A 16,485-nucleotide genomic window follows, 5' to 3' on the forward strand; every position below is an offset into this window, starting at 1 on the left:
ATTTGACTTTGGGAAGAGACCAATGGTGATTTTTTTTTCCTTTCTGCTGTTTTTTTTTTTTCTGTATTTTCCATATTTCCTCTTACTGAGCATTACTTTGATAGTTAAAAATCCTAAAAATTTAAAAACAATTCTTTTATTAAGAAAAAGAAATAATAAAGGTTTTTTTTAAAACTAGAATGTGGACCAGAAATGAAATTTCTTATCACTCCTTGTCTGAAAATCAAATAGAAAAGAGTAAAAACAATCAGAAAAGAAGAGTAGAAAAGTCTTCTGGTCAAAGTACATAGGAATCCTTACTCTGGAAATGAAGTATATTGATTATTAGACCAAAGAAATTTTGGGCTTCAAGTGAAAATTTAGCAAAGAGAGGTGAGGTTAAAGAGGAGATGAGCTTTTCAATGTTAGAAGGGGTTTCTTTAGAGATTGCTGAGGACAGACAGCATGGGGAAATCTAGGTCAACCAAATGTCAAGAAAGGCCTTCTGCACATCATCTTTTGTTTAAAATGCTTTCAGAGTCTTCAGCAGGGATGACCACAGTAAGAAGCACACCAAAGACGGCCTGCACATGTGGAGCTCTCCTCTTTAGCCAGTTAGGTTTCACAGCTGAGAAGTTCTGAAGAAACTGGAGGCCTGTTCTTACATCATTACCAATACATGAATAAGCCCATTTTGATACTGTGCTCTCTTTTGAGTCAACAGTATTCTTAAATGACAAAAATATTTTCTAAATATGATATTTCAACGCATCAAGGGATACATGAATTGAAAAAAGGTACCTGTAGCTCTAACTATCTCTACATTGTTGCCCATTGTTTCATGTAGCAATAAAATGTGACTGAAACAACAACAAAAAACTGCTTATTCTCCCTGAGTAGTTAACGTGAGAAGAAAACACCTGTCTGCTTTAGGTCTACAAAAATGGTTTTAATATAGGGTCACAGAAAATTCAAAGGTTTTATAGCCCATTATAAAACAGCTCTTTGTCTTTTCCCACTAATTCCCTAGTGTCACATTTAACAAAACAAGGAAACTACAGATAGTAGAAGTGTTTGCAGATTAGCCTCCCAAGCCATAAATAACATTGGGTTTTGCTCACCTACAAATATTAAGGCAGCTTATCAATGTTTAAGCTCCTTCCTCTTTGTAATGGTTGCTAACATTTTAACTCAGGCAAATTAAGAATTTTTTCTTTCCTGTCTTCTTACATTGACAGAGTACACATTCATAAGATTATCTATTATCAGATTTCATGGTATAAAGAGTAGGACATCACCTAAACACTCACTTGCAACCTGCAAGTCCCTGGAAGATGTATCTGCTTTATGCTTTGCTTGTTTTGCTTCCTCTTAGGGATGGTGTCCGTCTTCACTGTCCAGGAAGATGCAGCTGTGATTCACTGCAGTCAGTGCAATGCTACAGACTAACTGAGGTACCGTCCAGTATTCGTGCCACCACCAAGAGGCTCTACATCAGCCACAGCAAAATTAAACACCTCCAGGTAACTGTGTCATTTGACTTTCAAGTTGCTGCAATTTTATTTTGTGAGGGGCAAATGTGGGGTTGTTAAACTTGATTGAACTAATCATAATTTAAAGTAGTTGCACTAGCCCCCTGTTTGCCTTGTACTACTGAGATGGGTACATTCCTTCAGATATTTTCTTTTAAGGAAGCAGAGAAAAAAGTCAGAATCTATGGTAATGTTTCATTTCAATTTTTATTAAAAATTACATTGTTGCAAAACAAAAGTAAAGACTTGGCTCTTTTTTAATAAAACAGGTATGAGAGTATACTGCCATTTCATGTCACTAGGACTAAAGATAATTTCTTTTAGGGTAAAAGGGTAGTTTTGTTTATATCATAATTCAAAGATGGTATTTATAACATCATAAGACTCAAGATGAACCCCACATAACAGAATAATTCATACAAACCCTACATACCAGCCATATATCAGTGTCTTCATGGAAACCTACACAGAGGAAATGCATATTTTGTTTTGCCAAGTTATCTTTGTTCCATTCTATATACTTTTTACTTTTATTTTTATGCTCACTTATTCAGAGGGTTCTGCAAATAGTGTTATGGATTTATATGACTTTCATAATACGAATGAAGTTTTGTTTGGCCTTTGGTTTATTGAAAAGTATCAAAGAGACTAGGATTCTAATCCTAGTTTTCTTAGTAACTAGAGTTGTGCCCATTTTAGGCAAGTGATTAAAACTCTCTGGGCCTCACTTTTTTTTTTTTTTTTTTCTCCAAAAGATTTTGATTTTATTGAAATATAATTTATATACAGTGAAATACACAAAACTAAAGTGACATGGGTTAATTTTTTTTTTTTTTTTTTTTGCACTTGTGTGAAATGAGAGGCTGGATTAGATAGGCAACCCAAGGGCCCTTCTAGGTGGAAAATGATATGGCTCTTTGGTTTTCCCATTACTAGTCCCTGTTTCTTTCTCTCATAGATCCAAATCCTAAGAAAATGCCTCTCTGTGATCCAGGCGCAGAGAGGTAGCATGTGAATGTACTTTTACTTCAGATGGAGAGATCTAACCCCATGCCTACTTCTGTGGTTAAGAACTTTTAATGTATCATACAAACCCTATTAGTTTAAAATATGTGGCATAGTATTTATTTTGAGGCTTAATAAGCGCAATTCCTTAGTCTTCACCTGTTTACTTTCCTCTTCTAACCCAGTAATGCCTAATGCCACAGAGCAAGTCTGACCCTGACGGGTCGAAGTGTTCAAGTAGAACACCTGGTTAAAGGGTAAAGTGCTTAAATATTTGCTCTCAGGACTGGAGATGCCTAGTGAGCAGGAGTGTCAACTAAGCCTGGTAATCATCCTACACTGCTGCTTTGTGGCCAATAAAATTAAGCTATTCCACTCATCGCATTCAATTATTGAACGAGTCAATCTGTCATTAGTTTAGGTTTGTTGAACAGTAGTATTGCTGCTTCCCTGATTTAATCCAGTTAATTGACTCTTGGAAAGACAGTTCACAACAGAAAGGCTGGTGTCGGATAGAATTGTTTTGTGAAGGAAATGAAAAGTCTGAGCAATCATATACTTCTCTTTTAAAAACCCTTAGGTTTTAAGTGACTATATTTCACTCATATTTAGTGAATGCAATGTATATTCTGTTTATTTGGATTGAACTACAGAATCAGGTGCCTATTTATAAAGGGGAAAAAAAACCTTAAAATAGATCTTCAAATTAGTATAAATAGATTTTATATGTGTATGTGACAATCATAATGTTTTATTACTTGTTCATATATATAATTCAGCTGTGTTTAGGGCTGCAAATGCTGTGTTTGCACTGGGGATAAAAGATGAAAAATTCACAGTCAAGCAAAGAGACATCTATCCACAAACATTCTTACTTCTTTGAGGTTAATGCCATGTGAATGTAACACTTTATTTGTTCTGTGCTTCTGGTCTCTTCTCTCCAGGTTCATAGTTGTCCTTCTCATTACAAGTCCTGCATCTTCTTGGGTGGTTTTAGGATGACCTGTCAAACATCCTAACCTCCTTGAAGTCATAAAAAGTTATCTAACTACATTTCCATTTCACCTCAGCCATCTTCCTGGTCATCCTAACCCTCATTATCACCTTGAACTTCTCTACTCATAGAATCTTGAATTTTCTTTATTCACTTTCTGATCCTTTTACTTTCAGCTAGTACACTTTACACTTATCTTCCCATCTCAGTTTATAGTCTTAATCAATTTATTTCTTATCTACTTTCTTTCCCTTGCCCTTCCCTCTTTGAACTCCACTATTATTTATCCTCGGAAGAAAGGTTGGGCAATCTACTTCCGTAGTGTTACTGCCTCGGAAACCCAAGGAGGGGTCGCTATGAGTCAGGGTTGACTCTACGGCACACAACAACAACAACAACAACATTATTTATCTTAACACCTATCCATCAATGCCTTAGTCTGAAATTAGGGTGATAATTTGCTTTCCTTACTCTTATACCTGGAGAGGTGGATGCTTGTGGAGCAGATTACACAATCAGGTGGCTTGAAACCACCACAGATTCAAGGTCTCCAACCTCAGCTGGACCTTCAATGCCATCTATCCTTTCACTTCTCCTTGGCCTGTTTCTCCTTAGCATCTTTCAAAACTTGGCTCAATCCCTGCCCTCCTCAATCTCAAGAAATGCTTATCTTCCATTTTATTGACAAATGATGACAAAGTGAGGCCATAAGTTTTGATCTTCAATCCCTGCTCGCTAGTCTGTATTTACTTACATAAATGCTTTCCCCATACAGAGAATACGCCTCTCCTTCTATTCAGGGAAACCAGCCCCTCCCATGCGCTTGATTCCATCCTTCGCATCTCTCCCTGGACCCTGCTCCGACATTCTCCCCACTCCCATGTCTTCTGAACCTTTTCCTTTACTAGCTTCCTGTTCTCAGTCTATAAAGATGCTCCTTCATTACAGTAAAAGGAAAATTCTTTACATTCTGTCTCCTCTTCCTCTCTCTTTATTTTCAAAACTTGTGAAAGAGTCGTCTATACTTAATTATTTCTACTTCATCACCTCGCCTTTATTCTTTAATTCATTGCTGCCGGTTGAGCATCTTTTCATATGTTTATCAGCCATTTGTATATCTTCTTTAGAAAAATGTCCATGTAAACACTTCACCCACTTTTTAAATTGAGTATTAGTCCTTTTATTGTCAAGTTGTAAGGTTCTTTATATATTCTAGGTATAAAAACATTATCAGATACATGATTTGCAATTTTTTTCTCTCGTTCTGTGGGGCTCTCTTTTCACTTTCTTGGTGGTGTCCTTTGGAGCACAAACATTTTTAATTTTGATGAACTCTAATTTACCTATTTTTTCCTTTTGTTGCTTGTGCTTGTGGTGTCATACCTAAGAAGACTCTACTAAATCAATGCCACGAAAATTGATGCCTTTATTTTCTTTTAAGAATTTTACAGTTTTAGCTCTTATATTTGGGTCTATAATCCATTTTGAGTGACTTTTCTGTGTATAACAGATCCAACTTCATTCTTTTGCATCCTCTGACCTTTTCTGTCACTATTTATTACCTCATGCTTTACTCTCAAGCCATGATGACCTGTGTTGAATAAATGAAAGAAGTTAACAGGCAATTAAGTGCATGTGACACCAAATGAATATTGTGCTAGGTGACCTAAGTTACTCCCATTTTGAAGAGTGTAGGTCAGTTGAGTTCTGTGTACCTACATCTGCAAAGAGGAGCTCTGGTGGCATAGTGCCTAAGCCATTTGACTGCTAACCAGAAGGCTGGCGGTTCAAACCCACCAGCCACTCCTCGGAAGGAAGCTTGGGCAATCTACTTCTGTAGTGATATTGCCTCAGAAACCCAAGGAGGGGTCACTATGAGTCGGATCTTACTCCATGGCAAAACATAAATCACTTCATCTAATTATTATCACATGAACTGCTGCAAGCCAAAGTGATGCATCATCTTTAAAGGCAGAGGGCAAATAGGGATGTGGTTACCGTGGCATTCAATTACAAGGATCACCCATTAAATCTTTTAAAACAATTGTATGCAAGAAGAGGCTCCTTCAAACCCCTCCTTGGATAATAAACACAAATAGAGCTTATCATTGGGTGAGTGTGTGTGTGGCAGATATTTATACTCTCTCTCTTTGTATTTTCAAAATTTAAGAAATTGTTTACAGAGAACAAGTATTGTTAGTCAGAAAAAAAATCCCAACATTGTTTTAACAAACTCCTCCTGGCTTGGTTCACACAGGTCTGGAAACCCAGCAAGAGAAAAGGCAGTCATTTTAAGGGTTATGTCAGTTTCATGTACATTGGACCTATAGACAGCTTAAACAGGGTGTGTGGCCCTCAAATGGTTGTGGCAAGGCCTGCACAGAATTGAAACCAGAAACACAGTCTTTCATCTGGAAATCTGTGAGAGCTGCCCCTGTGCTCGACTTTGCTTGCTTTGATTTTTAAGCAACATTAAAGGAGCCGCCAGCAGCCCCAAGGTTAGCTTGAGGGCAAAGCATTTCTTTCCACTTCTCTTGAGAACAGCCTTGCTTAGGCAATGGAAATGGAAGAACAAGTCTGGTACAATTTTTTCCCCTTTGTCAGCTCTTCAAATTCACCTGAAAAATTGAAAGTCAATGGGTGTATTTCTCACTATTTATGCCACCAGACTCTACTTTCATTAGCTAAATGGACATTATCGCAGTAAGGCTAAAACGTATATACTTGAGGGTAGGATAAAACTAGGTTGAGAGCTTAATTTTTCTGTTTGCTAGCAGGATATATTTGGGCATGTTATTTCACCTTGAGATTCAGTTCCCCTGTCTGAAAGTGGAATAATCATATGCATAGGGCTTTGTAAGAATTAAACACAGTCATTACAGAAATGATAGCTGTTTTCATTAATAATAATTAAAAGTAATTTGTATTGACACAGACAAAAAGAAAAAATGTTTTCTATGCTTGATAAGGAAAACAACTATTCAACGGATTTAGTTAAGAATATGAAGTATATTTACCGTGTAGACCAGTCCCTATATGTACTTTGAATGTTAAGGTAAGGAAAACTGCAGCTCTGCCCCAAACTTCATCTGTCTAATCTCAAAATAAACTGCCTCTTATGATCCATGTCATCTCTGAGATTGACTGTGTAATCAGCAATCTTCTTGGGTTTGTGGTCAGTCAGATATAAGTAGGAGTATTAGTAACACCAAGTTCTTCTTTTGGGAAATCAACTGTCTAAGAAGTAAAGAGCTGTTTAGAATCACTTTTGACATCATATTGAAGGTGAGCCAAGAAAAGGTACTTCAGAATGGAGACGAGATAAAAGAAGAGGGGGTCTTGGGTAGGTCATTTAACTCCTTTGGGAATAAATTCTCTATCCCTTTAATGGGAAATTTGGGCTAGATAATCTCTAAAATCTCAGCTTTTCTAAAACTATGATTTCATATCCAGATCTTGAGTCTTTTGTCAAAACCTTAATTCTAGAACAAATGCAGTAGGAATTACATTAGAAAATGGTATAGCTGAGTAAGGATGGCTTTTTGAGTCTAATCATTTTGAAATTCTTGCCTCCTTTACTTACTATTTCCTAGTTTCTACAATTATAAGCTAGTGTTGATAATAGCAAACTAACACAAAACACACTTGGCATTTGTAGAAACTCAAGAAGTGTAAGAATAAAATTGCTATTATTTTTGAAGCTAGGACTAATCAGTACAACTTATTGATCATTAGGAAAATACAAAATGTTAGCAGCAATATATAATAGAAAGCAATTGCTAAAACTATCTATCTATCTATCTATCTATCTATCTATATATATATATATTTTTTTTTTTTAAAAAAAGAAACCTGTTTATGGAAATTCTGATGTGGAAATCTTCTAATAGTATAACATTTCAGGAGATTCTTTAAAATATACCATGATTTATATCACATGTCCTTCTATAATATATGTACCTGTCATAAATATGTGACGCAAAGTTCATCCACTTTTAAGGTGCTAATTATCCATTGGTATTATTATAAAAGGGCCCAACTGCATGATTAAACAAACCATTTAGAAATTGTAGAAAGACATATTTGAAGTTGTGCACTGAAAATCCCAGCTTAATTGAATTCTAAAACAGGTTAAAAATTTGTAAAGATTTTTCAAGCTGGAGGAAACCTGGGACAATTCCTTTTTCTGCTTAAATCTGACCTTATTCTTGGAACTAAATACTAAGGATTACATCATCTAAGAGGTGGATGTTAAGGTTGGAAGTCGGTAGACATGTGGAGAGATAGGGGTGCAAGAACTAGCAAAGTATGGAAGACAAATATGGGATTTAACAATTACCTGATGTCTAGCAGAGGTGTAGCATTAGGTCTGGGGTTAATGTGGGCATGGACTCCTCACTTTACAGTGATGGTGACGCATGTATACTATGTTTCTTCATTGATCCTTCTCATAGGTGAATGCATAACTGTGCCAACTTTTGGTTAAGGGTCAAGGAATATAGATTTCCAAAATATAAAATAGCTGAAAATGCTTCTCAGGTAGGCACAACCTAATGCTAGCTGTATCTGGGACATACAAACTTTTTGCTTTTATCATTTAACATTTAAAAAAATAATTCATAATTTAATAACTCTAAACAATACAAGGTGTAAATAGATAGTTAAAGCCCATTGTGATCTAACTAACTAGAGGTAGCATTTGTAAAATAGTTTTGTGAAAAGATTTCCAGATTCTTTCCATTTTTGGCTCTGATGATGCAATGAAGAAAATTCTATTCCATAAATCATCATGCAGTTTTTAAATTGCAAAGGTGGACTTGCTGGATCAGAAAATTTCCAGCAAGAAAAAGTATGTATATTTATGTGTGTGTTTCCCAAGAGTGTGTGAAAGTGCTTAGTATATTTTTGATGTCTTACATGGATGCTAGCACTAATAAATAAAAAGTCAAGACCTGAGTTTCAATCCTTTTCCAAGAGCTAATTTTAAGTGGATCCTGAAGGGAAAATCTGAAGTATCATAAGTGTTGTAATGATAAAATATATGGTATTTTTTCATGACAATCTTAACTTATTGCTTTCTTCCCCTTCCTGCTGTTGGCTTTCTTGTAGCTATCTAACATTACTCAAATGTTGGCTCTAGAAGATTTCATTCTGCTGGCCAGTGGAACAGAGTCGGTAGAAAATGACACTTTCAAAACTCTGAGTACCTTGAAGACCTTAGAACTCTGGAAAAATAAGTTAAGGCGAATCCCCACAGCTCTCCCAGCCAGTCTCGAAGTGCTAAAACTGAATGATAATTCAATACATGTCTTACATGGATCAGATTTTGAAGGACTGAAGAAATTAAAAATCCTTGAACTTAAAAACAACCTAATCTCTTCCCTTTCTCCCAGCATGCTCTCCTCTCTTGTCAGTTTGCAAAGTTTGATGTTGGATGGAAACAATATGGAGTCTGTGGCAGGCCCGCTGACACTTCCCCATCTGAAACATATGAGTTTGGAGAATAATAAACTACATCTCATACCAGGTAGCTTCTTTACATCTCTTCAGTCTTTGCAGTTTCTTAGTTTCAGTGGTAACTTACTAACTAAAATTCCTATTAATCTGCCAAAATCCTTGCTATCTTTAAAGATGGAGAGAAACCAGCTCAAAGCGGTAAGATTTCGAGATATGAAACACTTGGAGAATCTTTCCCATCTTTACCTGTCAGAAAACTTACTTTCTTCCGTTGATGGGGCACAGCTCCTTGCCAATTTAACTACTCTTGAGTTATCCCAAAACCAGCTCCAAATGTTACCCCTCAGACTGCCAGTGAGGCTACAAAAACTTGATTGTAGCAACAACCTGATTCAGAGAGTGACAGTGCAAGACTTCCAGGATCTCCGAGACTTGAAACATCTGTTTCTGGACAACAACGTTGTCAGCTTGTTTGAAGCTGGAGCCCTGCAGAGTTGTTCTCAGCTCTCCAACTTGGCCCTGGAGCAGAACCTGCTGTTGTCTATACCGCTAAGGCAAGTGAGCATTATTGTTTACTGTAGCTACTGTAAAGTTTCCCAAAGATTGGGGCAATTAAGCACATCATACAAGCAAGAAAACGAAGCAGACCACACATAAATTATCTGATTAGAGTTCAGCCCTCAAGCTGAATCCTACGCTAAATTTATCTTGCTTGTGGGACAGTATGCCAATAGGTGATATCTTTATTTGAAAATAAGCAATGCAGCTTTTTGGAAGTGTGCTAACAATCATAAGACAGGGATATAACTTCATAAAATGTGTCTCCTCGTGTTTCTCAGCTTTCTTTCTCTAGTAGTAAAACGTGTGTTTTGGTATCTAATTATATCACCTAGATTAATCAACAGGCATTTGTTTACCCATTAGCAAATCAAAGACATTATGAAAAATAAGAGGAAAAACGTAGAAAGAGATTCATATTTTAAAAAGCCTTGAACAAATAGCTATGGGGGAAAAATCAGAACTTCATAATCTAATATCATATTTATTTTGAATTACTTATTAGGGAGCCTCATAATCTTTTCTAACACCTTTGAAGGACTATATGTGTCTCTCTGTGTCTCTCTGTGAGTTTGTGAATCCATCTGTGACAATCTTACATTCTGGTTTTGGTTTCTTATCTCTTTCTCTCACCCCCTCACATTCTGATAATTTTTAATTTCTCTTCCAAATCTCCCTCCCTCTTTACCCAACCTACTGCACCTTTTCTTCCTAATTGGCTCTAATCTATAAAACTACAGTGCAAGTTTTACATTAATTGTTCCTATTTATTTAAACTTTACTCCATGTGTTCTGGTTACCTAGTGCCACTCAGAAAAGAAACATACCACAAATGAGATGGCCATAATAAATGGGAGTTTATTCTTAAATTTGGAGGCTTTAAGTCCAAGTTCAAAGTGCCAGGCTCTAGGGGCTGGGTGAAAGCCTCTCAACCTTGGGGTCCAGCTCTGCCCACTGGAACTAGAGGCATTTCTTCACTCAGACAGCCACTGGCCGCTGAGGCTGAGAAGCCCCAAGGTTGACAAGGAAAAAGGCACAGTCCCTATGTTACCAAACCCCACGGCAGGCCTTTAACTTAAGTCCATTGTAAGTCTCAAGGTTGGCAGAGTATAGCAGGCTGCTGAGTAACAACACAGCTACATGCAGGGTCCAAGCATGCCATAGGCTGGAGACCATTCTCAAAGCTGCTCCTTATATACAGGAAGCAGACCACATACCCAAAGGCAGCTACTCAGCTGCTTCCAGTAGATTCCACCATGGAGTTGATTACCAGTCTCATCATGGGGAATACTACATCTAGCTGCCCAGCCACTCAACCAGGCCCAGCCAAGTTGACACACAAACAAAACTACCACATGACACACAAACATAACCACCACACCAGATGCTACATTTTAAAGAAAATAAATAATACAGTAGAAAAATGAAGTACTATTCTCTTTAAAATATATGTAGTATGTTGCTTATTATATGTGATTCCTAATGGATTCTTTTTTCTTTCAGTTCTTTATAAGAACAAAGGCTCCTTGCACTATTAGCACTATCAAATTTCTCATAATTAATATACAAATTTCTGACTTCTGCAGAATATGATGGCATTCTATTTGCCTAATTTCATTGTTAGTTCCAAACACTGTTCTTATCAATGAGAAAAGAAAAAAATATCTTTGATACACACCAAGCTAAAAACCAAACCCACTGCCATCAAGTCGATTCCCACTCATAGCAACCCATTAGGACAGAGAAGAACTGACCCATAGGGTCTCTAAGGCTGTAAATCTTTATGGAAGCAGACTGTCTCACCTTTCTTCTGCAGAGGAGCTACTGGGTTCGAACCACTGACCTTTCAATTAGCAACTGACTGCTTTAACCACTACACCACCTAAACTCCTTTTGATATGTGGCAAGCAGTCAAATGCCTTTAGGCACTATGGCACCAGAGCTCCTTTTGATATGTGCAGGTGTTCATTTTGTTTCTAGTCAAAGGGTATTTTTATCATAAAATATGTTAACTATACCCAAGGCAAAACATCAAAATTGGATTTTTCCAACTGTAATCTGTAGTTTTAAATATAATTGAAGGTAATTTATAAGTAATTGGTTTATGATACTATATAAGTATGTGCATATACCTATCATGTGCCAGTAACTCTATTAGGTGCTTGAGCTACATCAGTGCAAAAAAAGAGGAAACTTCCTTATAAACAGCAGCAACAAAATGGGCACAATTACAGACTGTAGGAGCATAGAAGGTAGGAGGGCTCGTTGTGATTTTAAATAGAGTGAAAATGGTAAACCTCATGGAAAAGGTTTGCTTCAAGCAAAGTGTTGAAAAAGGTGATAGATTTAGCTATGAAGCTATTTGGGAGTAAGTATTCTAGACACAATAACATTCAGCACAAAGGCCATAAAAGCAAAAGTATGTCTGGAGTGTTCCAAGATGCTAATACTTATGCTTGGTTGCTAAGCAAAAGATCTGAGCAATTCAAACCCACCAGCAGCTCAGTGGCAGAAAAGACGTTACTATCTGCTCCATCAAGATTATAGTTTAGGAAACCCTATAGGGCAGTTCTACTCTGTCTTACAGGGACGCTATGAGTTAGAATCAACTTTACTGCACACAACACTGTTTCAAGCCTTATTTTCTATTACTGCATGCCTCTACTTTGAAAAAAAGTGTTTTGTACAACAACTCATTAAACAGAGTAGGGATATACATAAGGATTCATAGCAATGAGAACCTTGGGCAAAATTGTGAACTTGAGTTTTCTACTTTGGTGATTTTTAGTAGGCATTTGGTTAAATAATCCTGCAAATTTTTGAAAACTGAAAAAGAGTTCAATTATCTACACCTGCAGAGATATTTGTGATTTAATAAATGACTACAGAAAACAGTGTTTTACCCAATGGACTGTATAATAGAATTGCAAGCATGAGCTAGTCATGGCTCTGAAATCTGGCTTCACATTAGAATTATCTGAAGAACTATGAAAACAAAGAAACAAACAAAAACTTACTAATGCCTGCACCTCACTTCAAAACAAGTAAATCAGACTGTTTCAGTGGAGCATAGTCATCAGTATTTTTAAAAACTTTTAACACACAGTACAGCAGTAGGACAAGTACCTTGAGGTGGGAGAGGGCTTTTACTATGAGGCTTAATTTAAGCAATGAGACTGTCTGCGGTGTCAAAGAGCTTGGCCTATTATGAGAATAAAGTTCTTACAGTGACTTTTAAATATCTATCATCCTCAACTCCCCAATGTGTCCTTGAATTGGAATGTGGGAATAGCCCAGAAAAGTTTCTTTCTCATAAAGAACTAAAACACAATAATATCTGTTTCTTATATTTGAATTTTAAACCTTTTATTTGTGAACTTTAAAAAATATACGTATTCTTTTCTTTCTTTTTTGTCTGAATGCTTTTGATTAAGTAAACTGTAAACACGGGGAACTGGCTCCTATCACAAACATATCTCCTCAGACATCCTCTTTTTCTCACTATCTTCCATTCTGCATTTCATTGAGAAAGTAACAGACACATTTTTAGGAACAGACATATATTCAAATACCTACTGTATTTTCCTTGATATGCCAATTGAGGTAGAAAATAAATCCTAACATTTATTAAGCACCTAAAACCACAAGCAGTGCACATGCATTCATTATCTCATGTTATTCTTTACCTAACTGTGAAGGTAGGGAAGTTACTTTATCTCTCATTTTACAGATTAGGGCGTTAAGACTTAGAGGTATTAAGAAACTTGCTTAAAGTCACATTGCACAATGGTGAATCAAAATTTGAACACAGGTAGTCTAACTCCAGGAGCTCTGGTGGTGTAGTGCCTAAGGCATTTGACTGCTAACCAGAGAGCAGGAGGTTCAAACCTACTAGCCACTTCTTGGAAGAAAGGTTGGGTAATCTACTTCATAGTGATACCGCCTCAGAAACCCAAGGAGGGGTCGCTATGAGTCAGATCCAGCTTGATGGCAGTGTGTGAGTCTAACTCCAGAGCCAAAGGATTTTTATCCACTGCATAATCCTGCCTTTGAGATTTACTGAAGGTCTGGTAGCATTGTGACTATGGCATTGGCCTGCTAACCAAAAGGTAAGTGGTTTGAACCCACCATTACTCCATGGGAGGAAGATGAGGCAGTCTACTTTCATAAAGATTTACAGCCTTAGAAACCCTATGGGGTCACTATGGGTCCCAATCAACCTGATGACAGTGGTTTTTTTAGTGGGTCTACAGTCCTAAACTACTTTAGAATTATTTCTGATGTCCAAGAGCTCAATGTTGCTTTTTCTTCATATTTCATCAATCTGAAGCCTAGGGACAAATATAAATTACATAATCTCTTCTTCATCCATTTTGGATAATTTAAGTCCAAAACAGCTTTCTACAACCTAACAATGCCAGTTAACATTTTATCTTTCTTATGCACAAGTGCCATCTACTGGCTAAATGAGATGGACTACTATTTATTCAAGGAATAATATTTCTAGAAACACTTGTCAGAATCTGGGGCTACCTTTTAATGTATGTCAGGCTTATAAAGACAAAGTATATCAAAGCAATACTTGACTGTCATAAGTTTTCAAAGTTAGGATTAAAGTGGTCATAACAAAATAAATCTTCTAAGTAATAAATAATTTTATTGCAAGAGAGGGAGCTCTGGTGGAGTAGTGCCTGAGAAGCCCCAGTAACCTGGAATTAGTGTACTAAACAGCAAGGGAACAGATATGGAAAATGACAGCATAGCATAACGGGCTGAGTGCTGAGATGTAAGTCTCAGCTCTTAAGCACAAGAGATGTACAAAATGGACAAGCTATGCGGTTCCCACGCACCAGCTACTCCTTGGAAGGAACACTGGGCGATGTACTTCCGTAGAGATACAGGCCTTGGAAACCCAAGGAGGGATGGCTATGAGTCGCAATCGACTAGACAGCAGTGAGTTTGAGTTATGTGGGCTTTAGAAATATAATAATAAACTGCTTAGCCGATAAAGTAATAGTTCATTTCAGAGCAGGAGGTCTATAAAATTACATTTGTTGAATCTTTTTTTAAATTTACATTTTGTATTCATGCAAAACATTTTTTTTCACATTTTTATCTGATATTTTTATTCCTCTTTCTGTAAATTATTGGTTTATAACCTTTGCTCTTAGTGTTTTTCTTATTAATTTCTTTGGGTGGTATTTACATCAGACAAGAAAAAAGTAAAGAGTTTTATGAATAAAACCCACAAAAAATGAATCAGTTAGAAAATAAGACCTATGAGAAAGGATAGAGGCTGAGGTTTGTGCTATAATTAGTTTTTAAGATAAAGCTTATTTTCTAGTCAGAGAGGACCAAACTGTACAGAAAAGGCAGATGTTACTCAGTTTGTGTTTGCTTTGCAGTTGTAGAGTGGTGGTCATAGCCTGCCCTCACATCCTGTTTCCATACTTTTGCAGGCTCCCAGGGACTTTAGCCAGACTGGATCTAAAAGGCAATGCCATCCAGGATATTGCTGAGAGGGAGCTCAAGGATCTAAAGCAGCTTCAGGTTCTAAACCTCAGGAACAACAAGATCTCTGCCTTGGATCTCAAAGCCTTGGAGGGTCTGCCCCGCCTTAGACACCTGTACCTGGATGGAAATCCATGGAATTGCACCTGCAGTCTCCTAAGAGCCAGGGAAGTCCTGAAGGCCAAGGGCACAGATGTGAGGGGAGGACAATGTGCAGCACCAGCTGAACAACAAGGGGAGAGCTGGATGTCTTCCAAGAAGATCATGAGGCAATGTGAGCATCACTTACACCTGACTGAGAAAAGCAAAGAGACCAAAAAGAAATCAAAACCTGAAGACCAGCCCAGCATCAGAATCAACATGGATGATGATGATTATGATTATGAAATAGATTAATTAAGTTTTGTTTACAGCTTAGAAATCAATGTTCATTCTCTTAGGCAGAAATTCACAGTGTATTTAGATATGCAAGAATCGTTTTTGTAAGGTTCTCCCCTCCCCCAATGAAATGAGGGTTAAGATAAGTTGAGGTGGGGTGGAAATTAGAAACAAGTAACAATAAGAAGATGTAATATTTCTTCCATTTTAAAAGTAATGTTTGCTTTAAGGTAAAATCTATGCAAATAATAAATACCAAATAAAGTCACCCTATGGCTAACTTCCTGCCAAACAGAGTAGTAGGTTTTATCAAATGAAAAGGTGATGATTTATATATGAAGTTATAGACTTCAAGCTTTTTACTGTAAGCAATAAAAATCAACTCTGACTTAAGCAAGAAAGAATGTATTGGAGGGATTTGAGATAGCTCACAGTATCAGAGGAAAAGCTGAAACATGTGAAAAGAACAGGGATCAGAACTGCTCTGTGGCTCCAAGCAGAAGGATGTAATGGAGAGATGCTAAGCTTCTTCAGAGTCCTCCTCTCTATGGAATGAAGAGCCTCCCAGTATTTTCAGTGTTAGCCTCCCTCCTCTGAAGATTCCTATCCTCAGAAGAAGAGGCTGATTGGCATACTTCAAGTCCCATATTCACCCCTTGGTTAAGGGACAGTAGGGTTTCTTGTTTGACAGTCTTGCTGAGACTAAAGGGAAACCAGAAAGGACAATGACTGGCACCTCAAACACTACAGATAGCCTCCTGAAAAGACTTATATTCAAAAAGACATATTCACTTTTCCCTGAGCTGACCACAGTCCCCACTCTGCCTTCCCTTTGATTAACTGTATGCTTCTGAGAGTTGCCTGTCTGGCACTAGAGGCGTGCCTCTGTTTCCTCATCTGCCAAATAATTTTTCTCTATCCATCTACTCGTGAATAAATCTGAAACTCCATCCAAATTAGTTCCCTTCTAATTAGTGAGAATACGTTATTTTAGTTCTTTACAAAGTTTTCCATCAAAATACCCTGAATGACAGAGGAAAGTAAACAGTAGAGATTGTGTGAGCAAGTAAA

The 16,485-nt window shown here is 37.1% G+C and overlaps 1 protein-coding gene across 1 annotated transcript; it reads left to right on the forward strand.

Moving 5' to 3' along the window:
* The first annotated feature begins 1,313 nt into the window (after positions 1 to 1,313).
* Positions 1,314 to 15,432, forward strand: LOC103210354 (nephrocan). Its single transcript, XM_007956279.1, has 3 exons — positions 1,314 to 1,502; positions 8,620 to 9,521; positions 14,985 to 15,432. The coding sequence occupies exons 1-3, from the start codon at positions 1,314 to 1,316 to the stop codon at positions 15,430 to 15,432; spliced, it is 1,539 nt and encodes a 512-aa protein (XP_007954470.1).
* The last annotated feature ends 1,053 nt before the right edge of the window (positions 15,433 to 16,485 follow it).

Source organism: Orycteropus afer, unplaced genomic scaffold (assembly GCF_000298275.1).
Source record: "Orycteropus afer afer isolate SDZICR_OR568_19922 unplaced genomic scaffold, OryAfe1.0 scaffold00596, whole genome shotgun sequence".
In the NCBI taxonomy this organism is placed as follows: domain Eukaryota; kingdom Metazoa; phylum Chordata; class Mammalia; order Tubulidentata; family Orycteropodidae; genus Orycteropus; species Orycteropus afer.

Excerpts from the sequence above, each read along its gene's own strand:
- LOC103210354 (XM_007956279.1), top strand. The coding sequence starts at position 1,314 with ATGTATCTGCTTTATGCTTTGCTTGTTTTGCTTCCTCTTAGGGATGGT. Across the intron at positions 1,503-8,619 it reads GCAAAATTAAACACCTCCAG|CTATCTAACATTACTCAAAT; the intron begins GTAACTGTGTCA and ends GCTTTCTTGTAG. Across the intron at positions 9,522-14,984 it reads CTGTTGTCTATACCGCTAAG|GCTCCCAGGGACTTTAGCCA; the intron begins GCAAGTGAGCAT and ends ATACTTTTGCAG.